Here is a 17,723-nt window from a genome sequence, read left to right on the forward strand (position 1 = left end):
TGGTGGTTGTATTACATATTGATATCTTCAAAGTGGCTTCTCGGCCTTCTGTACTTCCGAGAAGTGTCTATTTGGTTGCCCATTTTTTAATTTGATCTTTTATTTTGGGGGGGGTCTTTTTTTTTTTTTTTTTGTCTTTTTGAGGCAGGGTCTCATTATGCAGTTCAGGCTGGTCTCAAACTCACAACGATCCTCCTCCTACCTCTGCCTCCCAAGTGCTGAGATTACCATGCCCGGCTTGAGTTCTTTATATATTGTAGATATTAGTCCTCTGTCTGAGGAGTAGCTGGCAAAAGTTTTTTCCCATTCTGTAGGTTTTTGTTTCAGTTTGTTGGTTTCCTTTGTTGTGCAGAAGGCTTTGAATTTCATATGATCCCATTTGTGGAGTCTTGGTATTATTTTTTGTACCATTGGGGTTCTGTTCAGAAAATCCTTGCCTATGCCTATATCTTCAAGAGTTTTACCTATTTTATCTTCCAGCAGTTTTAAATATGTCATTGTTAACAGTTTTTTAAAAAAATATTTTAAAGAAAATGAAAAACCAAGAAACAAACAAAAGAAGCCCACAAAATTCCAAAAAGTTTTAACATTTAGATCTTCAATTCATTTTGATTGTAGTTTAGCAAATGGTGAGATATATGGGTCTAAACTCAATCTTCTGCATGTGGTTATCCAATTTTACCAGAACCGTTTATTAAAGAGGCTGTCAAAAAAAAAAAAAAAAAAAAAAGAGGCTGTCTTTCTTCCCAGTTTTTACCCGTTTTGTCCTGTGGTTGAGATGAGGAAGGCGGTGTGTACAATGCTCCCCCACTGATGATCCATATTAAATGCTCAGTGGTGTGTGTGTGTGTGTGTGTGTGTGTAGTTTAAACTGTCAGTACTGCATTAGGATTTAAAACTGCTCAGCGTTGGGACTGGATTTTAAAACTGGTAAGAGTCTAATGGTGATCTGATTTTGCATTTTTTATTCAGTATTTGTTATGGGAAAGTACAGTTTTAAATAAAAAACGTTTTTATTATTTTTAGCATTATTTATAGAGTTCTAGTTTAAGGAAAAACTTGGTGTTAATTTTATTTATTTATTTATTTATTTATTTTTGGTTTTTTGGTTTTTTTTTTCTGGTCCTGGGAATCGAACTCATGACCTTGCGCTTGCCTGGCAGGCGCTGTTGTGCTGAGCTAAATCCCCAGCCCCTTGGTGTTAATTTTAATGCAGTTTGTGTGTGTGTGTGTGTGTGTGTCTTTTTGAGACAGGGTCTCACTATATGCAGTTCAGGCCTGCCTTGAGCTCACTTTGTAGCCCAGACTGGCCTCGAACTCGCAATGATCCTCCTGCCTCAGCCTCCTGATTGCTGGGATTACAGGTGTGCACCACCTCGCCCAACTTTGTGTTAATTTTAAAGGAAACTTTTTAGTTTGTTACACACTTACATATTTAAATCACAATTTTCAGTTTCTGTGCTGCTGATCAATGTTTTCCCAAGGGACCTCGTTGCTTTGCTAGAAAATACTTCAGTTTTTGATGGTCTGTTTTTTTAAAAAAAGTTATAACAAAATTGTTTTTCTCTCTCACTAACAGACATATGTAGAGTGTGTCGGTCAGAAGGAACACCTGAGAAACCTCTTTATCATCCTTGTGTATGTACTGGCAGTATTAAGTTTATTCATCAAGAATGGTAAGTCATACTTCTAGAAAACTATAATTCTGAGCTTCAGTTTTGTCATCTATATAATAAAAAGGATTATTTCAGTGAACTTGTTCCATAATTACTTCTAGAATTTGTAAAAGTATGGGAAATACATTATCCACAATTGGTAATGTCACCCCTGCTGATGTGCATTGTAAAGATTCTGTCCATGGGATGTGTTACTTTTCTGTTTAGAGTGGCATAACATCAGCCTGCGTTTATGAAGTGCAGTACTTTGTGCCAGTACTGTTCTCAGTGCTTTTATTTTAGTTTTTGAGGCAGTGTCTCGCTATGTAGCTCAGGCTACCTTGGTTCACTTTGTAGGCCAGGCTTGTCTCGAACTCATAACCGTCCCCCTGCCTCAGCCTCCTGAGTGCTGGGATTACAGGCGTGCACCACCATGCCTGGCTCTTAGTGCTTTTATACTTCTAACTCATTTAACTTGGTAAGAAAACTGAGGTGGAGAGTTATGCATAAGGAAACTAAAGCATAGACAGTATAAATACCTTGTCATGCACCACTCAACCAGCCAATTAGTGGCAGACCTAGGGTTCAGCCGAGTTACCAGATACCCACATTACCAGACGAGTATTAGAACTCGGGAGGTTAATGCTTGGGTTCATTCATACTCAGTTAGCTCTGAAAAGATTATAATTTAGATTAATTGAACCCTTTTAGTAAAAGTATAGTACATAGTGTCTTACCTAATGTAAATTCCGTATTCTTAGAAGGCAGTTATAAAAAATAAAGAGTGCTCTAAATTTGAAATTGTCAGAATATTCTAAATTTGAATCAGTAAAAACAGTAAAAGCTCTGTAATTAGGATTTTTTTTTTAATTCTTAGGGTTTTAATCAAAGCAGAATGTTAGTGTTCAGTGAAACCTTACTGTCTCTCTGTAAATACTATGTTTATGAATGTGTTTGTGATTACAGCTTAGTTCAGTGGCTGAAACACAGTCGAAAAGAATACTGTGAATTATGCAAGCACAGATTTGCTTTTACACCAAGTAAGTTTTTCAGTGTTTTCATTATGGTGGTTTGGCTGTTACCAGCAGTAAAAGATGTTTAATGATTTTAAAGCAATTTTCTATTTTATTGTCTTTGGTAATAATAGAAAATGCTCTTCCATTTGGAAAATATTTTTAAATACTGTCATCTTTTAGCACACACATACAAGTTTTGTAGGTTTCTCTTTTTCTTTCTTTTAGTTATAGATGTGCTCAGATATACAAAGCAAGTCCACACTGTGTACCTATCGCTTGGTGTCACCTGGTTTTTCACACATGACCTGTCTCATCTTTGCTTTCTTTCTTATCCCCTCTGCCTCCCCTGCCCCCCTTTTCTTTCCTGGTCTGTCCTTTAAAAAATAATTTTATTTATACTTAAAACATTTGTTTTGGTTTTTTTGAAATAGGGTCTCACTATGTGGTTTAGGTTGGCCTTGAACTCAGTGTGGCACAGGCTGGCCTTAAACTCACGGTGATCCACCTGCCTCAGCCTCCCAAGTGTTGGGGTTAAAGACATGAGTTATCACTCCTGCCCTATAATTTCGTATGTACATTATCTAGCATGTAATGGTTCTTTTTTGAAAATGTAACTATAAGACCATTATCAGCTAGAAAAATTAATAATAATGCCTTGTCTTAATTTCATTAAAACTCTGTTTTGGATTATCTTTTGAGATTAAATTGCCCGCATTAGAATAATAGTAATAAAGACAGTTTCAGGTTAAAGCAAGCAGTACTGGGGGTTGAACCCAGGGCCTTTAACATATGCTTAGGAAGTGCTCTAGAGCTGAACTACATTCCCAGCCTTATTTATTTATCTTTCTTTTTATTTAAGGCTCTGCTGGGGGTTGAACTCAGAACCTTCTCCCTGAGCTACATCCCCAGCCTTGTTTTTGTTTTTTAATTTATTTTTAATTTGCCCAGGTTGGGCTCATACATGGGATCTTCCTGCCTCAGCCTCCCAGGGTGCTGGGATTACAGGTGTGCATCATCATGCCTAGCTTTCATTTTCTTTCTAAAGCCTCTTGTTCTGCTCAGTATAAATGTAGATTAGTATTCATTTTACGTCTATTTTGACAAATGTAAATGGTTACAGTTAGTATATTTATACTCTTAGAACTTTATTCATTACCATCAAAAAATGTCAAATCTATTATTTGTAGTCTTTGATTTTCTGTAATACATAAAAGCTGTACAGCTTCAGATTTATAACAAAGTAAAACTAAATAGTTGAATATTTTCACAAAGTTTGATAGGAAATAATGTAGACTTTTACTTTGAGGCGAACAAAAGCTTATTTTGTACACTTTAGTGTTCATTAGACATTCATATGCTGTTTCCCTTCCCTTTCTCAGAAAGTCTCACTACTGGTTTATTGTTGTCTTTTTTTTTTTTTTTTTTTTGTGAGACAGGGTCTCACTGTGCAGTTCAGGCTGGCCTTGAGCTCACTTTGTAGCCCAGGCTGGTGTTGAAATTGCAATGATCCTCCTGCCTCAGCCTCCCAAGTGCTGGGATTACAGGTGTGGGCCACCACACCCTGCTTCACTACTGGTTTAAAGACTTGCTTTTCTATACAAAATATCCTCGTGACCTCGGTGATCTAAGTGGCTGTAATAGAAGAAGTTGCTGTTTGTTGTGTACTCCATAATATTTATAGATGTGAGCAGCTTTGCGACAGTGTTCTTACAAATTGTAGATCGTTGTTTCGAAAACCTTAGATATCGTAATTCCGTGTCTGGCCTCATAAGGAAGATGTTCCTCCAGAAGTTCTGTCTGTTTCATCTCTAGTGGAGTTTTAAAATAAGCAGTGGCTTTTATAGAACCATTTTAAAGGGTTTTTTTGGGGGGTGTGGGTCTTTTTGAGGCAGGTAGTTCACTTTGTAGTTCAGACCAGCGTTGAGCCCACTTTGTAGCCCAGGCTGATCTCAGTCCTCCTGCCTCAGCCTCCCGAGGGCTGGGATTACAGGCCTGCGCCACCATGCCTGGCTGTTTTTCTAAAATATGGCAAAACTTACCTTTTCTCTGAGTGTATCGAGGCACATTTTGCAGAGAAGTGGGAAGAGCTGAAGTTTTCATGTGGATGTTAAGTGCAGTGTTCCAGGCGTGAGAAGGGCTGGCTGGCAGAGTGCAGTGGGCTGTGGCTGGCACGTGCAGTGCCCCGGCCCTTAGAGTGCCGCCTCCAGAGTTTCTCCTGGGGAGTTCTTTGCTGGTCGCATGCCGTCAGCTTCCCTTTTTGCTGTGTCCTTTGCAAGCTCCTGGCTGGCGTGGGCCTCCACGTCGCTGTGTTGTTCTATTGTTTGAGTGCAGACGTGCAGATTGGTTTCCGTGTGGCGCACGGTTGTTAGCAAAGGGTGTGGACTTCTTCTGAACACTTTTCTTGCTCAGAGGCCTTGTTTTCCTCCTCCAGTTTCCACATTTTACATGTGGTTGCTTCATAAATGCCTTCCTGGGGTAAATATGGTATTACAGCTATTTGATTCACTTTTTTAACAGGAAAGATATTTAATTACAGTACTTATATTCAATGTTAAGATAGCTGTATCTGTTGTTTGTATATATGAATTAAACCATTTGTAAATCTTCATGAAATTTTTTTTTCTTCTTTCACTTTTAGTTTATTCCCCCGATATGCCTTCACGGCTACCCATCCAAGACATATTTGCTGGGCTGGTTACAAGTATTGGTACTGCGATACGATACTGGTTTCATTATACACTTGTGGCCTTTGCATGGTTGGGAGTTGTTCCTCTTACAGCATGTGAGTACTCATGTGTCTTTTGCAGTTGTTTAAACGTTATATAACTATTTATTGCGAGAAGTATTATCTCAGTTATTTATTGTTGCAGTATCATAGGGGGGTATGATTGAAAAAATACGGCGCATGTTTAAATTTTTTAAAAAATTATTACAATAAAATTATGTTTCCCTTAGTTTTACTCAGAGTTCTCCTCTCACTTCAAACATACTTACCCCATCATTTTTGCCATTTTCTGAAGTAGTCCTGGAGTCCTCTCTCATCTTTAGTTGGCAGTAAGTATCATGGCTGCCCAAAGTCCTGAGCGGATTCAAAACATTTACCTTTCACGATCATTTTAACTTTGAGGAAGAGCCCGAAGTTACCTCGTGCCAAGTGTGGCGAATAAGGTGGGTGAGGATGCCCTGTCGTGTTTATGAGCCTGCCTTTCTGTGGGGTGACAGCAGCAGCTTTTGCTGTGTTTTGATCACATCTCGTAAAGACACTCAGGAAGGAGGACTTCCGGAGCTGCTTCAGAAGGTGGCAAAAGCAATGGGTTAGGTATGTTCGGAACAACGGGGAGTATTATTAGTAGAATTAATGCCAACACTTTTTCTTAAAGAATTTTAAGCATCAGCGTATTTTGATCACGCCTTGTGTACTGGGAAAGCTTCACACTCATCTGAACTAGGAATGACTGGGATTTTCTTTGTGGTGAAGATTGAATCCAGGGCCTGGTGCATGCTCAGCGTATTCTCTCCCACTGAGCTACATCCCAAGTGGGGTGTTTCTTAACAAATGTGGAAGCCAGCCGTGGTGGCGCACGCCTGTAATCCCAGCACTCGGGAGGCTGAGGCAGGAGGATCATGGCGAGTTCAAGGCCAGCCTGGGTTACATAAGTAAGTTCAAGGCCAGCATGAACTGCATAGTGAGACCCTGTTTCAAAAAGACCCCCCCCAAAAAAAAATGTGGAACAGGAAAAAACACAGAGACTAATAATGAAGGTTCATGAAAGAATTAAGAAAGCAAAATCAAACCGTAATTAGAAGAAATTCAGATTTTCTTCCTTTTTTTTTTTTGTTTTTTGTGCCTGGAATTGAACTCCGGGCCTTACACTTGCCAGGCAGTTGCTGTGCCGCTGGGCTACATCCCTGGTGCTCATATTTTCTTTCTTTCTTCTTCTTCCCTTTTTTTTTTTTTTTGGTACTAGGAATTGAACTCAAGACCCTTGTGCTTGCAGGCAGGCACTTGTGCTGCTGAGATATATCGCCGGCCCCAAATTTTATTTCTTAACATTGGAGTTTGCAAGGTCTCCAGTAGGTAGATTCTTTGGGGTTCTTCTTTGACCACTCTCTCTTTTTACAGTGATAAATACATACAGGTGTAATGGTTCTGAGTAATTGAAAGGCTTAATATTCAGATAGGAGGGCTCTTTGGGAGTTGGTACACTAACCTACCCTCTTGGATGATCCTTTGTCCTTCTGCTTTTTCTTAATGGTTTCAAGAAGTAGATAGTGTATAATTTCAGAGTATGATTGCTTGGAGCTAAAAACAAGCAAGACTTTAAAATACAATTAATATTCTCGTGACTCCTTAAGTAAAGTTTTCCTGGTCACCTCTAGAGTGAAAATCTTGAGCAATACACTGAATAGCAGAATAATTATGGTTGAGTTAATTAATGAGCTAGAAGATTAGACTAAGGAGCCATTGTAGGGCATCATTCAAAGGGAGGAGTGGTTTTAAGAGAGAAAACCAAATGGAGAGAGGGAGGGTAGATCTAGTTGTTTCGGTGACTGTGTAGTCAGTTTTTAAGGGAAGAGAGATGATGGAGGTGAGGAAATGGTGTCTTTTATGTTGAAAGGGAAAGCCGATCACAGTAAAGGAAAAAGATGCACAAACCTAAACGTAGTTTCAAATGGTCCAGCCCTGGGTAGGGTGGTGATGGTGACAAGAGTTACAGAATATAGCAGTATTCTGCTGATTGTCCTGCGACACACAGAAAATGAGACTTTCCTTAGACTTCGCTTCAGAAATGCTGACTGTTTGAAGACATTGGAAACGTCCAAACTTGACTTTTTCAAAAACAATATTCAGGATCAAAACCAAGAGTGCTGTAACACTGAGGAACATCCCCAGCCCTGTTTAAAAGATATTTTTTATTTCAGGTGTGTGTGGTGGCACATGCCTGTACTCCTAGCACTTGGGAGGCGGAGTCAAGAAGGTGATGAATTTAAGGACTACGTAGTTAGATCTTCTCTTAGAAAAACTGAAAAACAAAATATACTGTTTTAAATTTTTGAAACAGGTCCACTAAGTTGCTGAGGCTAGCCTTGCAGGTGTAATCTTCCTGCTTTAGTCCCCCTAATAGGTAGGATTACAGGTGTGTGCTGCTATGTCTGATTTTGACAGCAGTTTTGAGATAATTCTGCTCCTGAAAATTATCCCCAGGTGGAAGAACAAAGTACAGACATTTGGTTTGTCATAAGGATCAGAAAGCTCACTACTCTATAAACTTCTGATGAAACTGAGAATACACTTTACTAAATGAATTGAGGAATCAGAAAAAGATGTGAAATTCACAGAAACAAGTCCTCATGGCTAAGCTCAGTGATTGTTAACCTACAATAATAATTAAGAGTTTTTAGATGATAGGCTGACACTAAAATCTCAGATGAAAGTGTGGGGGAAATGGTGAGGAGAGGAGAGAAGTGAGGGAAAATCTGCCTGCTTTATCTGCATGAATTTTTTACATATATACAGAAAGACACAGTGAGTGTGCATTTAGTAAAAACAAATCTAGAGAGAATATGTACACCAGACACCGTTATGTAACATTCCTCTGCTGTTTCTATGTTTGACCATGTTTGTAAAAATGTAGTGTTTTGAGACTTGGAATAAAACACTAATTTCTGTGGCCGTCGTGGTTTCACCGCTGCTCTCTGGAGTGGCTGAGCTGGCGGTGCCCGCTGTGACTGTGTGCCATCATGCCCTTTCTGACAGGCCGCATCTACAAGTGCTTGTTCACTGGCTCCGTGAGCTCACTGCTGACACTGCCGCTGGATATGCTGTCCACGTGAGTACTGAGCTGGGCGACGGTGGAAGTGATGCGTCACCGTATTTCTTGTTTGAAAGTTCTTTATCTTGTTCCAAGGACAATGGTTGATGTTTCTTATTCTAACAGTTACAGCTGGGGTAGCAGAAATAGCTAACATACTAACGATGGTTCTTTTAAAATACACCCATTCAAGGACTGTTTTGTAATGGTGGGATGAGTTGTTAAATAGGCTATAATGAAGTTTGCGGTATGTAATACTATGTTCGTATGTTTAGATAAATTTTAAAATATGTTTTGAGGTTATAAGAATATACATGCTAAAAACTTGTTCATGTAGCCTTTTTTTTTGAGACAGGGTCTGCCTATACAGTTCAGGTTGCCTTGAGCTCATTTTGTAGCCCAGGCTGACCTTAAACTCACGTCATCCTCCTGCCTCAGCCTCCCAAGTGCTGGGGTTACAGGCATGTGCCACTATGCCCAGCTCATGTAGTCTTGTTTTACCACATTTTGACAGTAAGCATTGTTGCTTGCCCTGGTTGGCCGGCTCTCCTTTGTTCTGAATTGATTGGCTGAGGGCCATCTGCATTGCTTTCATTAGCTACTTCTTAGACAGGAGAGAAAAACTAGAGGCCTAGTAGGATGGGCAAAAGAAATGAGAAACATGGGTTGATTTTTTTTTTTTTTTTTCCTAAGTAGTGTTTTTTTGTTTTCTTTTTTCTTTTTTTTTTTTTTGGTCTTTTTGAGGCAGGATCTCACTATGTAGTTCAGGCTGATCTTGAACTCACTTTGTAGCCCAGGCTGGTCTCGAACTCACAGGGATCCTCCTGCATCAGTGCTGGGGTTATAGGCGTGTGCCACCACGCCTGGCTTATTTTCTGTATAGGGTGCATCTTTTATTTTTCCTGAAAATTGACTTTGAATTTTCTTTGTATCTTAACAGTTGCTATATATTTTGTACCTCAGTTTGTTGGGTCATCTCTAGGCAAACTATGTTCGTTATCTATTGTTGCAGAACAGGCTGAAACTTAGTGGCTTCACACAAACACTTTTATTTGCTTGTAATTCTTGAGCTCTGAAGTTTGGGCTGGGCTCAGCTGAGCTGTTCATCTGTTAAACTTCCCTAGGTAACTGGCGTGTCTTCGTGGGGCTTGATCGTGTAAGTGGTTGATTGAGCTGCCTTAGTTCTCTTCCCCCTGCTTCTCCTCTTCCGCCAGGCTGATGGAAACCCTCTTTACACAGCGGTCTCAGGGCAGCAACCTAGAAGGGTGAGAGAGGAAGCTCATGAACCCCATCTACACTCTGGAACTTGACATCAGTTCTGATCCAGGCAGTACGCAACACCAGCCCCAGATGAAGGCATAGGAAAAAGGACTGTAGAGTTTATCATCATTTAAAATGTCCAAAACGTAGCTCATTGAGCCAATTTTTTTTTTACTGCTGATGACAAAGGAGAATAGGGCATATGTTAGTCCCAACCTATCAAAATCTTGTTGTCTGGAGCATTTCTTAGGAAGGACTGGTTAAGAGTCCTCTTTTAATTTAGGGACCACACAAGTTCAGTTTAAGTTTGTAGCTGCTAGGCTGCGTTCTTTCAGGTTGACCCTTCCTCAGATTTTCCATGGAGTAAAAAGTGTATTTTCAAAGCCTAGCAAGATTTTTTGTTTTTGTTTTTTTTTTTTTTTTTTTGGTTTTTCTCCGGTACCGGGAACCGAACTCATGACCTTGCGCTTGCCAGGCAGGCGCTTTTGCCGCTGAGCTAAATCCCCAGCCCCCCTAGCAAGATTTTTGAGTTAATCTATTCTGAAATCCCAGGCATGGATAGGAAAAGATAAGCCTCTTCTTTAGGGAGGGAAAGAACAAATGGGTCTTCCGTATTACAGCATCCCATGCGTTTTCAGTGTATGATTGCTAAAAGAACTATACTTTACCTACATTGGGTTTATAGAGAAACAAATGTACTTTGGGTATATTTGCAGTTAGCATCAAAACTCTGCTAAGTATTTATTTATTTGTCTTTTTTGAGACAGGGTCTCACAATCAGTTCAGGCTGGCCTTGAAGTCACAAAGATGCCCCTGCCTCAGTCTCTCAAGTGCTGAGATTATAGGCATGTGCCACCATGCCTGGCTCTGCTTTCTAAATAAAAACGTTCTCCAAAATACATTGTAGACTTTGTCTTACTCATACACGTTGAACTTTTTTTTTTTTTTTTTTTTGTCTTTTTGAGACAGAGTCTCACTGTGCAGTTCATGCTGGCCTTGAGCTCACTTTGTAGCCCAGGCTGGTCTCAAACTTGCAACGATCCTCCTGCCTCAGCCTGCCGAGTGCTAGGGTTACAGGCGTGTGCCACCACGCCTGGCTGAACATCTTTTGGACTTTATTTCTTTACATTGTCAATAATCTGTGTGCTGAAGAGCCTCACTCTTTTCTCATTTGATGATTCTCTTGATTTGCATGAACTTAAGTGCCAGCTGAGTGCATCTTATTTTATTTATTTATTTATTTTCTCAATACATTTCAAAACTTATGTGTAAAAAATGGTCAGGAAATTCTTAGGAAGCATTAGATAGAGCTACTCGCAGTTAGTAAATTCTATAAATTTAATACTTGGCCTTTGTCAAGTATCTGGCTGCTTTTTTACTTGCTGCCTTCCTGCTTCTTGACCATATTAAGGGATAGGTTGTGGAGAGATAGATAGTTAATAGCTGTTCAGTGCTGATGTTACTTAATGCTTAGTTCAGTAATTTTTGTGGAGAAACTGATTTTCTCTCAAAAATTATGACTTGTTTTTCTGACTTTTTATGAGTGTTCTTGGAGTCGTCATCTGTGTGCGTGTGTTTGTGTGTTTAAACAGGGAGAACTTGCTGGCGGACTGTCTGCAGGGCTGTTTTGTGGTGACATGCACACTGTGTGCATTCATCAGCCTGGTGTGGCTGCGGGAGCAGATAGTACACGGCGGAGCCCCCATCTGGCTGGAGCACGCCGCGCCGCCCTTCAATGCTGCGGGGCACCACCAGAATGAGGTAAGGCTCTCACTCCCACATCTGTTTTACTTAGGCAGGATGTGAAAGCTACTACTGCGCCCTCTGAGGTCTACATCCTTGACACATACTTGATGAATGTTCTTGTGCCTTTTGTTTTTCTTTACCCCCACAGTCATGGGGACTGAGCCCAGTGTCTTGCACTGGCTTATATCCGTAGCCTGCTTTTATTTCTTATGTTGAGACAGAGTCTCCCTAAGTTGCCAAGGCTAGTTTCAAATTTGTAGTTTCCTGCCCAAAGTGATTGCTGGGTCTTTGGCCATTTTTAAAGGAGGATAATGGGAAGGATTGGAAGATGATTAAAACAAATGTGAAAAATCCAAGACATACTTTTGTGACTTTGCCTCTTAATTTTCCTGCTGGGTCAGGAACGGTATTAGAGCATATACCAAACTACGGAGTCATTCTCTTTGCTTGGGTGAGCTATTTAACATGGGCTTGGAAATTAAGGTACAGTTTCCTAGTTAAATTTTTCATATGCTATTCAACATTTAAGAAGGATGTGCCACTTCTTTATCATTTTGCCTTTCTGGTCAAGAAGAAGTATGACCAAAAGTAGAAAAATTGGGTACCAGTCTTGTACAGTTTCTTTGTTCTGTTTGAGTAATGACACTCTTAAATGCAGGGGCGTTTCCTGGAGGTGCTGAGAAGAGGAGGAGGGTAAAATTATGTTTAATATCTTCTTCCTGACAAATTGTGATCCTGAAAATATCACAGATTAGTTACTTTCTAAAATGAAAACTATTTTCACTGCATAAAATTCTATTATCAGAAAATTGTCCACAAAGTAATGATAATAACTACTTTTTTGTTTTGAGTACTTCATACTTTTTTTCAGTATGCAGATTGATTTCATCAAAATAGGTTGTTTCAGCCAGGCTTGGTGGCGCACGCCTGTAAACCCAGCACTCGCCTCTAATCCCAGCACTTGGGAAGCTGAGGCAGGAGGGTCATTGCAAGTTTGAGACCAATCTGAGCTAAAAACTGAGCTCACTGCCAGTCTGAACTACATAGCTAGACCCTGAGTCAAAAAAAAAACACAAAAAATCCAAAAAGCAAAACAGATTGTTTCTTTTTCTCTACAGAGTTCAATTTCTGTTTTGTTTGTTTGTTTGTTTTTGTTGTGGTTTTTTTTTTTTTTTTTCTGTCTTTTGAGACAAGGTCTGTCTATGCAGTTCAGGCCTGCCTTGTGTTCACTTTGTAGCCCAGGCTGGTCTCAAACTTGCAATGATCCTCCTGTCTCAGCCTTCCCAGTGCTGGGATTACAGGCCTGCATCACCACGGCCACCTTTGGGTGGACATTAATTTAACTTTAAAAAAAATATATACATAGACAACAGGCTATAAAGAAATGGCACCATTCTCCTCTAAGATTAATAGTTTTATCATTGTGTCTCAATGCAGGATTGTTTTAAGATCCTCATTAAATCCATGGTTCTGTGTTTTAGCTGTTAACAGCAATTATGTCTTTGCATATTGCAGGTAGCAGAATTTAGGAAGAGCCAGAGCAGTGTGCATTTGGGGACTGATAGAGCAGAAACAAGAAGCCATTTTAAGTGTTTAAATGACAATAGAAAATTAAGTTTTATATATATATATCAGTTTTTCAAAAATGTGTTTTCATCCCATCCCTAAGTCAATAAAAACAAGAGATGTCTTATAAAAAAAGATAGCGATTTTTAAAAAAAATAGCCAGATTTTTTTTCTTTCTTGGTACTGGGAATTAAACTCAGGATCTTGCAGTTGCTAGGCAGGCGCTTGTGCTGCTGAGCTACATCCCCAGCCCGAAATAGGCAGATTTGTAAACACACTTTCTGTAATGCTTTTTGAAATCTGAATGTTTGAATAATTTTGAAATGTGAATGTTCAGATACCCTATTTGAAACTGAATGTACGCACTGTAAAGGAAGCTTAAGCTCTTACATACCACGTGGATCCCAAATCAAGTATATTTTGAAAAGATAACTCTGAAAGATGCTTATTTCTGGATTTCATTTATTTATTTATTAGTTATTTCTGGGTGTTAGTAGAGTTTGTGTTCACTAGTTCTTTTTTTTTTCTAGCGAGGAGAGTATGACTTGGAAATAGTGAGACAAGTTAGCTAAATTCCTGGTTCTTGTCACTTTAGGCTCCAGCGGGAGGAAATGGTGCAGAAAATGCTGCTGCTGAACAACCTCCCAACCCCCCAGCTGAGAATGCAGTGGTGGGGGAGAACCCGGATGCACAGGACGACCAGGCAGAGGAGGAGGAGGAAGACAACGAGGAGGAGGATGATGCAGGCGTGGAAGACGCGGCGGATGCTAATAATGGAGCCCAGGGTAAAGGCACCTCTTTTTAGAACCTGAGTCCACATACAGTTGCATTGAAGAGAAGAGGAATACTGGTGTTCTCAAATTTTAGGGTTTGAAGGGGCTGGGGATTTAGCCCTGTGGTACAGCCCCTGCGTGGCAAGCGCGAGGTCGTGAGTTCGATTCCTGGTACGGGGTGGGGGGCGGTGAGGAGAAAAAAAAATTTTAGGGTTTGAAAGTTACGTAAACATTTTTACCTTATTTTGGCAAACTGATATTTATGGATATACATATACATTTTTTCTATGAGGCAGAAACATTTTAGGTCTTATAATCCTTCTTTACTCCATTTTGTAGAATTAGTAGTAAAAAATTATTTAAGTTGGAATAGATCATTTTTTTCAGGAGTCTGATACAGATTTACCTTACTTACTTGCTTCAGTTTTTCTCTTTCTGTTGAGTTGGTGCAACTTTTATGGATGAAAAGAAATTCTTAAAATATACACTGCAGGCGAGGTGCCACCTAAAGAAGCCATTATTTCATTTTCTAGCAGTGTAAATTCTAGAATGTAAGGTAAGATCCAAGGTGGGATCTGCCAGTCAGCTCTCAGTAGCGCTGCCTTCTTCTGCCACTGTAGTTTACCTGTAAAGAGCTGCATTGTCCCCAGGGCCACTTGACATCATGCAGGGCACTCCCTGACATACTCAGTATGTCGCTGTGGGCAGAACACCAGGTCCCGCCTTCATGGGCTCTCTGGGCTAGGGAAGAAGTAGGAAGTGCCCATTCTGGCATATTGTACAGCCTGCTCTGAAGATGCTACTGAGGAGAGAGAATTTTTTTATTATTATTATTATTTTTATTTTTTTATTTTTTGTCTTTTTGAGACAGGGTCTCATAATGCAGTTCAGGCTGGCCTTGAACTTGCAAGGATCCTCCTGCCTCAGTCTCCTGAGTGCTGGGGTTATAGGCGTGTGCTACCATGCCCTACTGAGAGATAGAATTTTAAATCAGACTTCTGGGGAAGCTTATTAGCATAAGTGTTTTTTTTTGTTGTTGTTGTTCTGTCCCCCGCTCCCCAGTACCGGGAATCGAACTCACGACCTTGCGCTTGCCAGGCAGGCGCTGTGCCGCTGAGAAATCCCCAGCCCCTAGCATAAGTGGTTTTTGAGCTGAGACCTGAGGGGTGGAAGGAAGCAGGCCGTGTAATGGAAACAGTGCTCTGCACGGAAGCAGCCGAGCCCCTGAGCCCCCTTTTCAGGCCGTCACCATTGCTTCTGTAACCATCGTCCTCTTCCCATTCTTGCCTCACACGGTACATACTACTCTCCTGCCTTGAACTAAAAAATAAAATGAAACCCAAAGGCCAGGTTCCTTGCATGACAGGATCCCTATCTCCTTTTATACTTCCATCTTCCACTGCCTCATCACTCAGAAAGTTCTAGCCGCCTGCCTTCTGTCTTCTCAAATCCGCCAGATTTATGTCTGACCCCTAGCCATTGAATTCCTCTCCTTCACATAACCTTCTTTCTTTGCTAGCACTCACCACAGTTTAGGATCACTGTACTTTATATATTTTGTTTATAGGTATGTACTTACCTGTAAACCTAGGTATAATACCAACAAAATACTCATTGTGGGAAAGCTTTAAATATAGCTCAGCTTCTCAGCAGTCTATTAATTAAAGTAGAGTGCATTTTATCATTATGGTTCAGTTCCATCAGTAACCTTTAATGTGCAATTACATCTCCAGATGACATGAATTGGAATGCTTTGGAATGGGACCGAGCTGCGGAAGAGCTTACATGGGAACGAGTGAGTATTCTGAATTACTTTTTAAAATTGGGCATCTTTAGATGTGTACATTAGTTTTGTAGTTACATTTGATGAAAATAGTTACTAGAATTTAATTTCTTTTTTTGATACTGGGAATCAAACTCAGGACCTTATGCTTGCCAGGCAGGTACTATGCCACTGAGCTATATCCCAGGCCCCAGAATTTAATTTATACAGAAAATAAAGTAATGTACTATTTGTGACTAAAAAAAAAAAAAAAATGACATTGATGGCTATTTTTAGGTTTTCTAACCTTAAATATAAACCTTGCTTCATTTAGGAAGTGTTTCACTTGAAAATGTTGACTTTGAGAACTATGTAATGATTTAACTTTCAGAAGTATTTTCACCCTTTAGCTCACTGAAACATACAGTTCTATTGACCAGGTCTTTAATATAAGAATTAAACCCAAGGTGGACTTTATTAAGATTTTATAATCATATGATTGTGAATAAAAAGATACTCAAAGCTAGTCATGATGTATTCCTATACTCTGATCTGACCAGCCTGAGGCAGGAGACTCATGAATTTGAGGAGCGCCTGGCAGCATAATGAGATGCAGTCTCAAAAAAGAGAGACCTCACTGAATGTGGTAGGACAGGAGGGTTGATTGCCTTGAGTTCAAGACCAGCCTGAACTGCGTAGCGAGACGCTGTCTCAAAACCTACACACATGCACACAAAGGGAGACCCTAAGCATAAAACTCGCATAAAGAGAAATTACTTTACACTTTGACAGTGGTAGTAGTGGGTTGGAACTGTGGTTAAAGATACCAACACGATGGGCTGAGGGTGCATGTAGCTCAGTGGTAGAATGCTTGCCTAGCATGCGCAAGACCTTGTGTTGAATTCCCAGCACCAAAGATAAAACAAGATACGGAAAGGAAAATAAGCCTTTATTGTAAGAGTAGAAAATCAAGTTGCATCTTGTACTAATGCCTCTTGTTTTTTATTTTTAGATGTTAGGACTTGATGGATCACTAGTTTTTCTTGTAAGTAAAACTAATTATTTTCAATTCAGCATACCTTTTTAGTTAACATTTAGAGAGTATAGTAAAGCACGGGTAATATACTTTACCAGCCCCCACCAGCTAGTAAGCACAGCACCAGTTATTAAATTCTAGGAATTTGTGAAGTTTTTCCACACAGCCATCCTGGACATGGCCGTGCTGGGGTATTATTGATGCCATGGAAATCAGCGAGATCACCGGGGCAGCCCACACTCGTACCCCGCAGCAGTCCCCCTCCTGGAGCGTGTGGAAGGAGTACACAGGGGACATGGGGCCGTTGTCCCCCAGGGGGTCACTGCTAGTATGAAGTGGGTGAGGACCATGACTGCTAAAATGTGCCCCAAACCATTATCCCACTCGCCTGCAAGCTCCTGCACCCGAGATGCAGCAGTGCCTCTGTCAAGCCTAGAGGGTCTTGGCCGCGCTCCTGGCATTGCAGCTGAAGCTCAGAGTCTGAAAAACTTGAGTCAGGGAATCAGGCACCACGAATAGGCAACAACGATGGATGACACCTAGCTCTGCCTTGCTGTGACCCGAAATGACTGCTCTTGGAAGTTCTGTAGTAGAGCAGGGAACCAAGACTGCCCAGGCCCTGAATCCTATTCCCAGCTACCCCCATTGGCAGTGTTGGGGGCCAGAGTGAGGACTTGTCCTGGGGGAGGGGCAGAAATGAAAGGGCTGGAAGCACAACCTGTATAGACACCCCGGCAGGGGTAATTTTTAATAACAGCTGGGAAGTAGTCGTCTTAGTTACTCAGTAATGTCATATTTACAGTGTTTCCTTTTTATACTGAAGGTCAAAATACCCTTGCTTTTGATTACTCCATATATGAAGGAAATTGTGTTGGAAATATTGGAAAAATATTTTAAAAGGAACTTATTCTAAACAGTTTGATTTTTTTTAAAGAAAATGAAACCCAAAGTTAATGGTAGTTAAAATAACTTGATCTTTTAAGTTCAGTCTTGCAGTGTTAAAAGCTGTAGCAGTGTAAGCAGGGCAGCTTTGTACATTTTACAGTAAGAGCCACAGTCTGATCTTAGATTTCTGTACTGTCCCACCCATCTTGAC

At 40.4% G+C, this 17,723-nt stretch overlaps 1 protein-coding gene across 1 annotated transcript in view; it reads left to right on the forward strand.

Annotated features, from left to right (window-relative positions):
* Positions 1–1,579: 1,579 nt before the first annotated feature.
* The window catches only part of March6 (membrane-associated ring finger (C3HC4) 6, E3 ubiquitin protein ligase), a gene marked incomplete at its 5' end in the record, with an annotated part of 50,082 nt that continues 33,938 nt past the window's right edge, over positions 1,580–17,723 (forward strand). The window contains 8 exon segments of the mRNA XM_013514987.1: positions 1,580–1,676; positions 2,622–2,695; positions 5,310–5,453; positions 8,430–8,502; positions 11,337–11,505; positions 13,652–13,841; positions 15,563–15,624; positions 16,604–16,636. Of these exon segments, the coding sequence (XP_013370441.1) occupies positions 1,580–1,676; positions 2,622–2,695; positions 5,310–5,453; positions 8,430–8,502; positions 11,337–11,505; positions 13,652–13,841; positions 15,563–15,624; positions 16,604–16,636 (842 nt within the window).

Source organism: Chinchilla lanigera, unplaced genomic scaffold, assembly GCF_000276665.1.
Source record: "Chinchilla lanigera isolate Chin_1 unplaced genomic scaffold, ChiLan1.0 scaffold00025, whole genome shotgun sequence".
Lineage (NCBI taxonomy): Eukaryota > Metazoa > Chordata > Mammalia > Rodentia > Chinchillidae > Chinchilla > Chinchilla lanigera.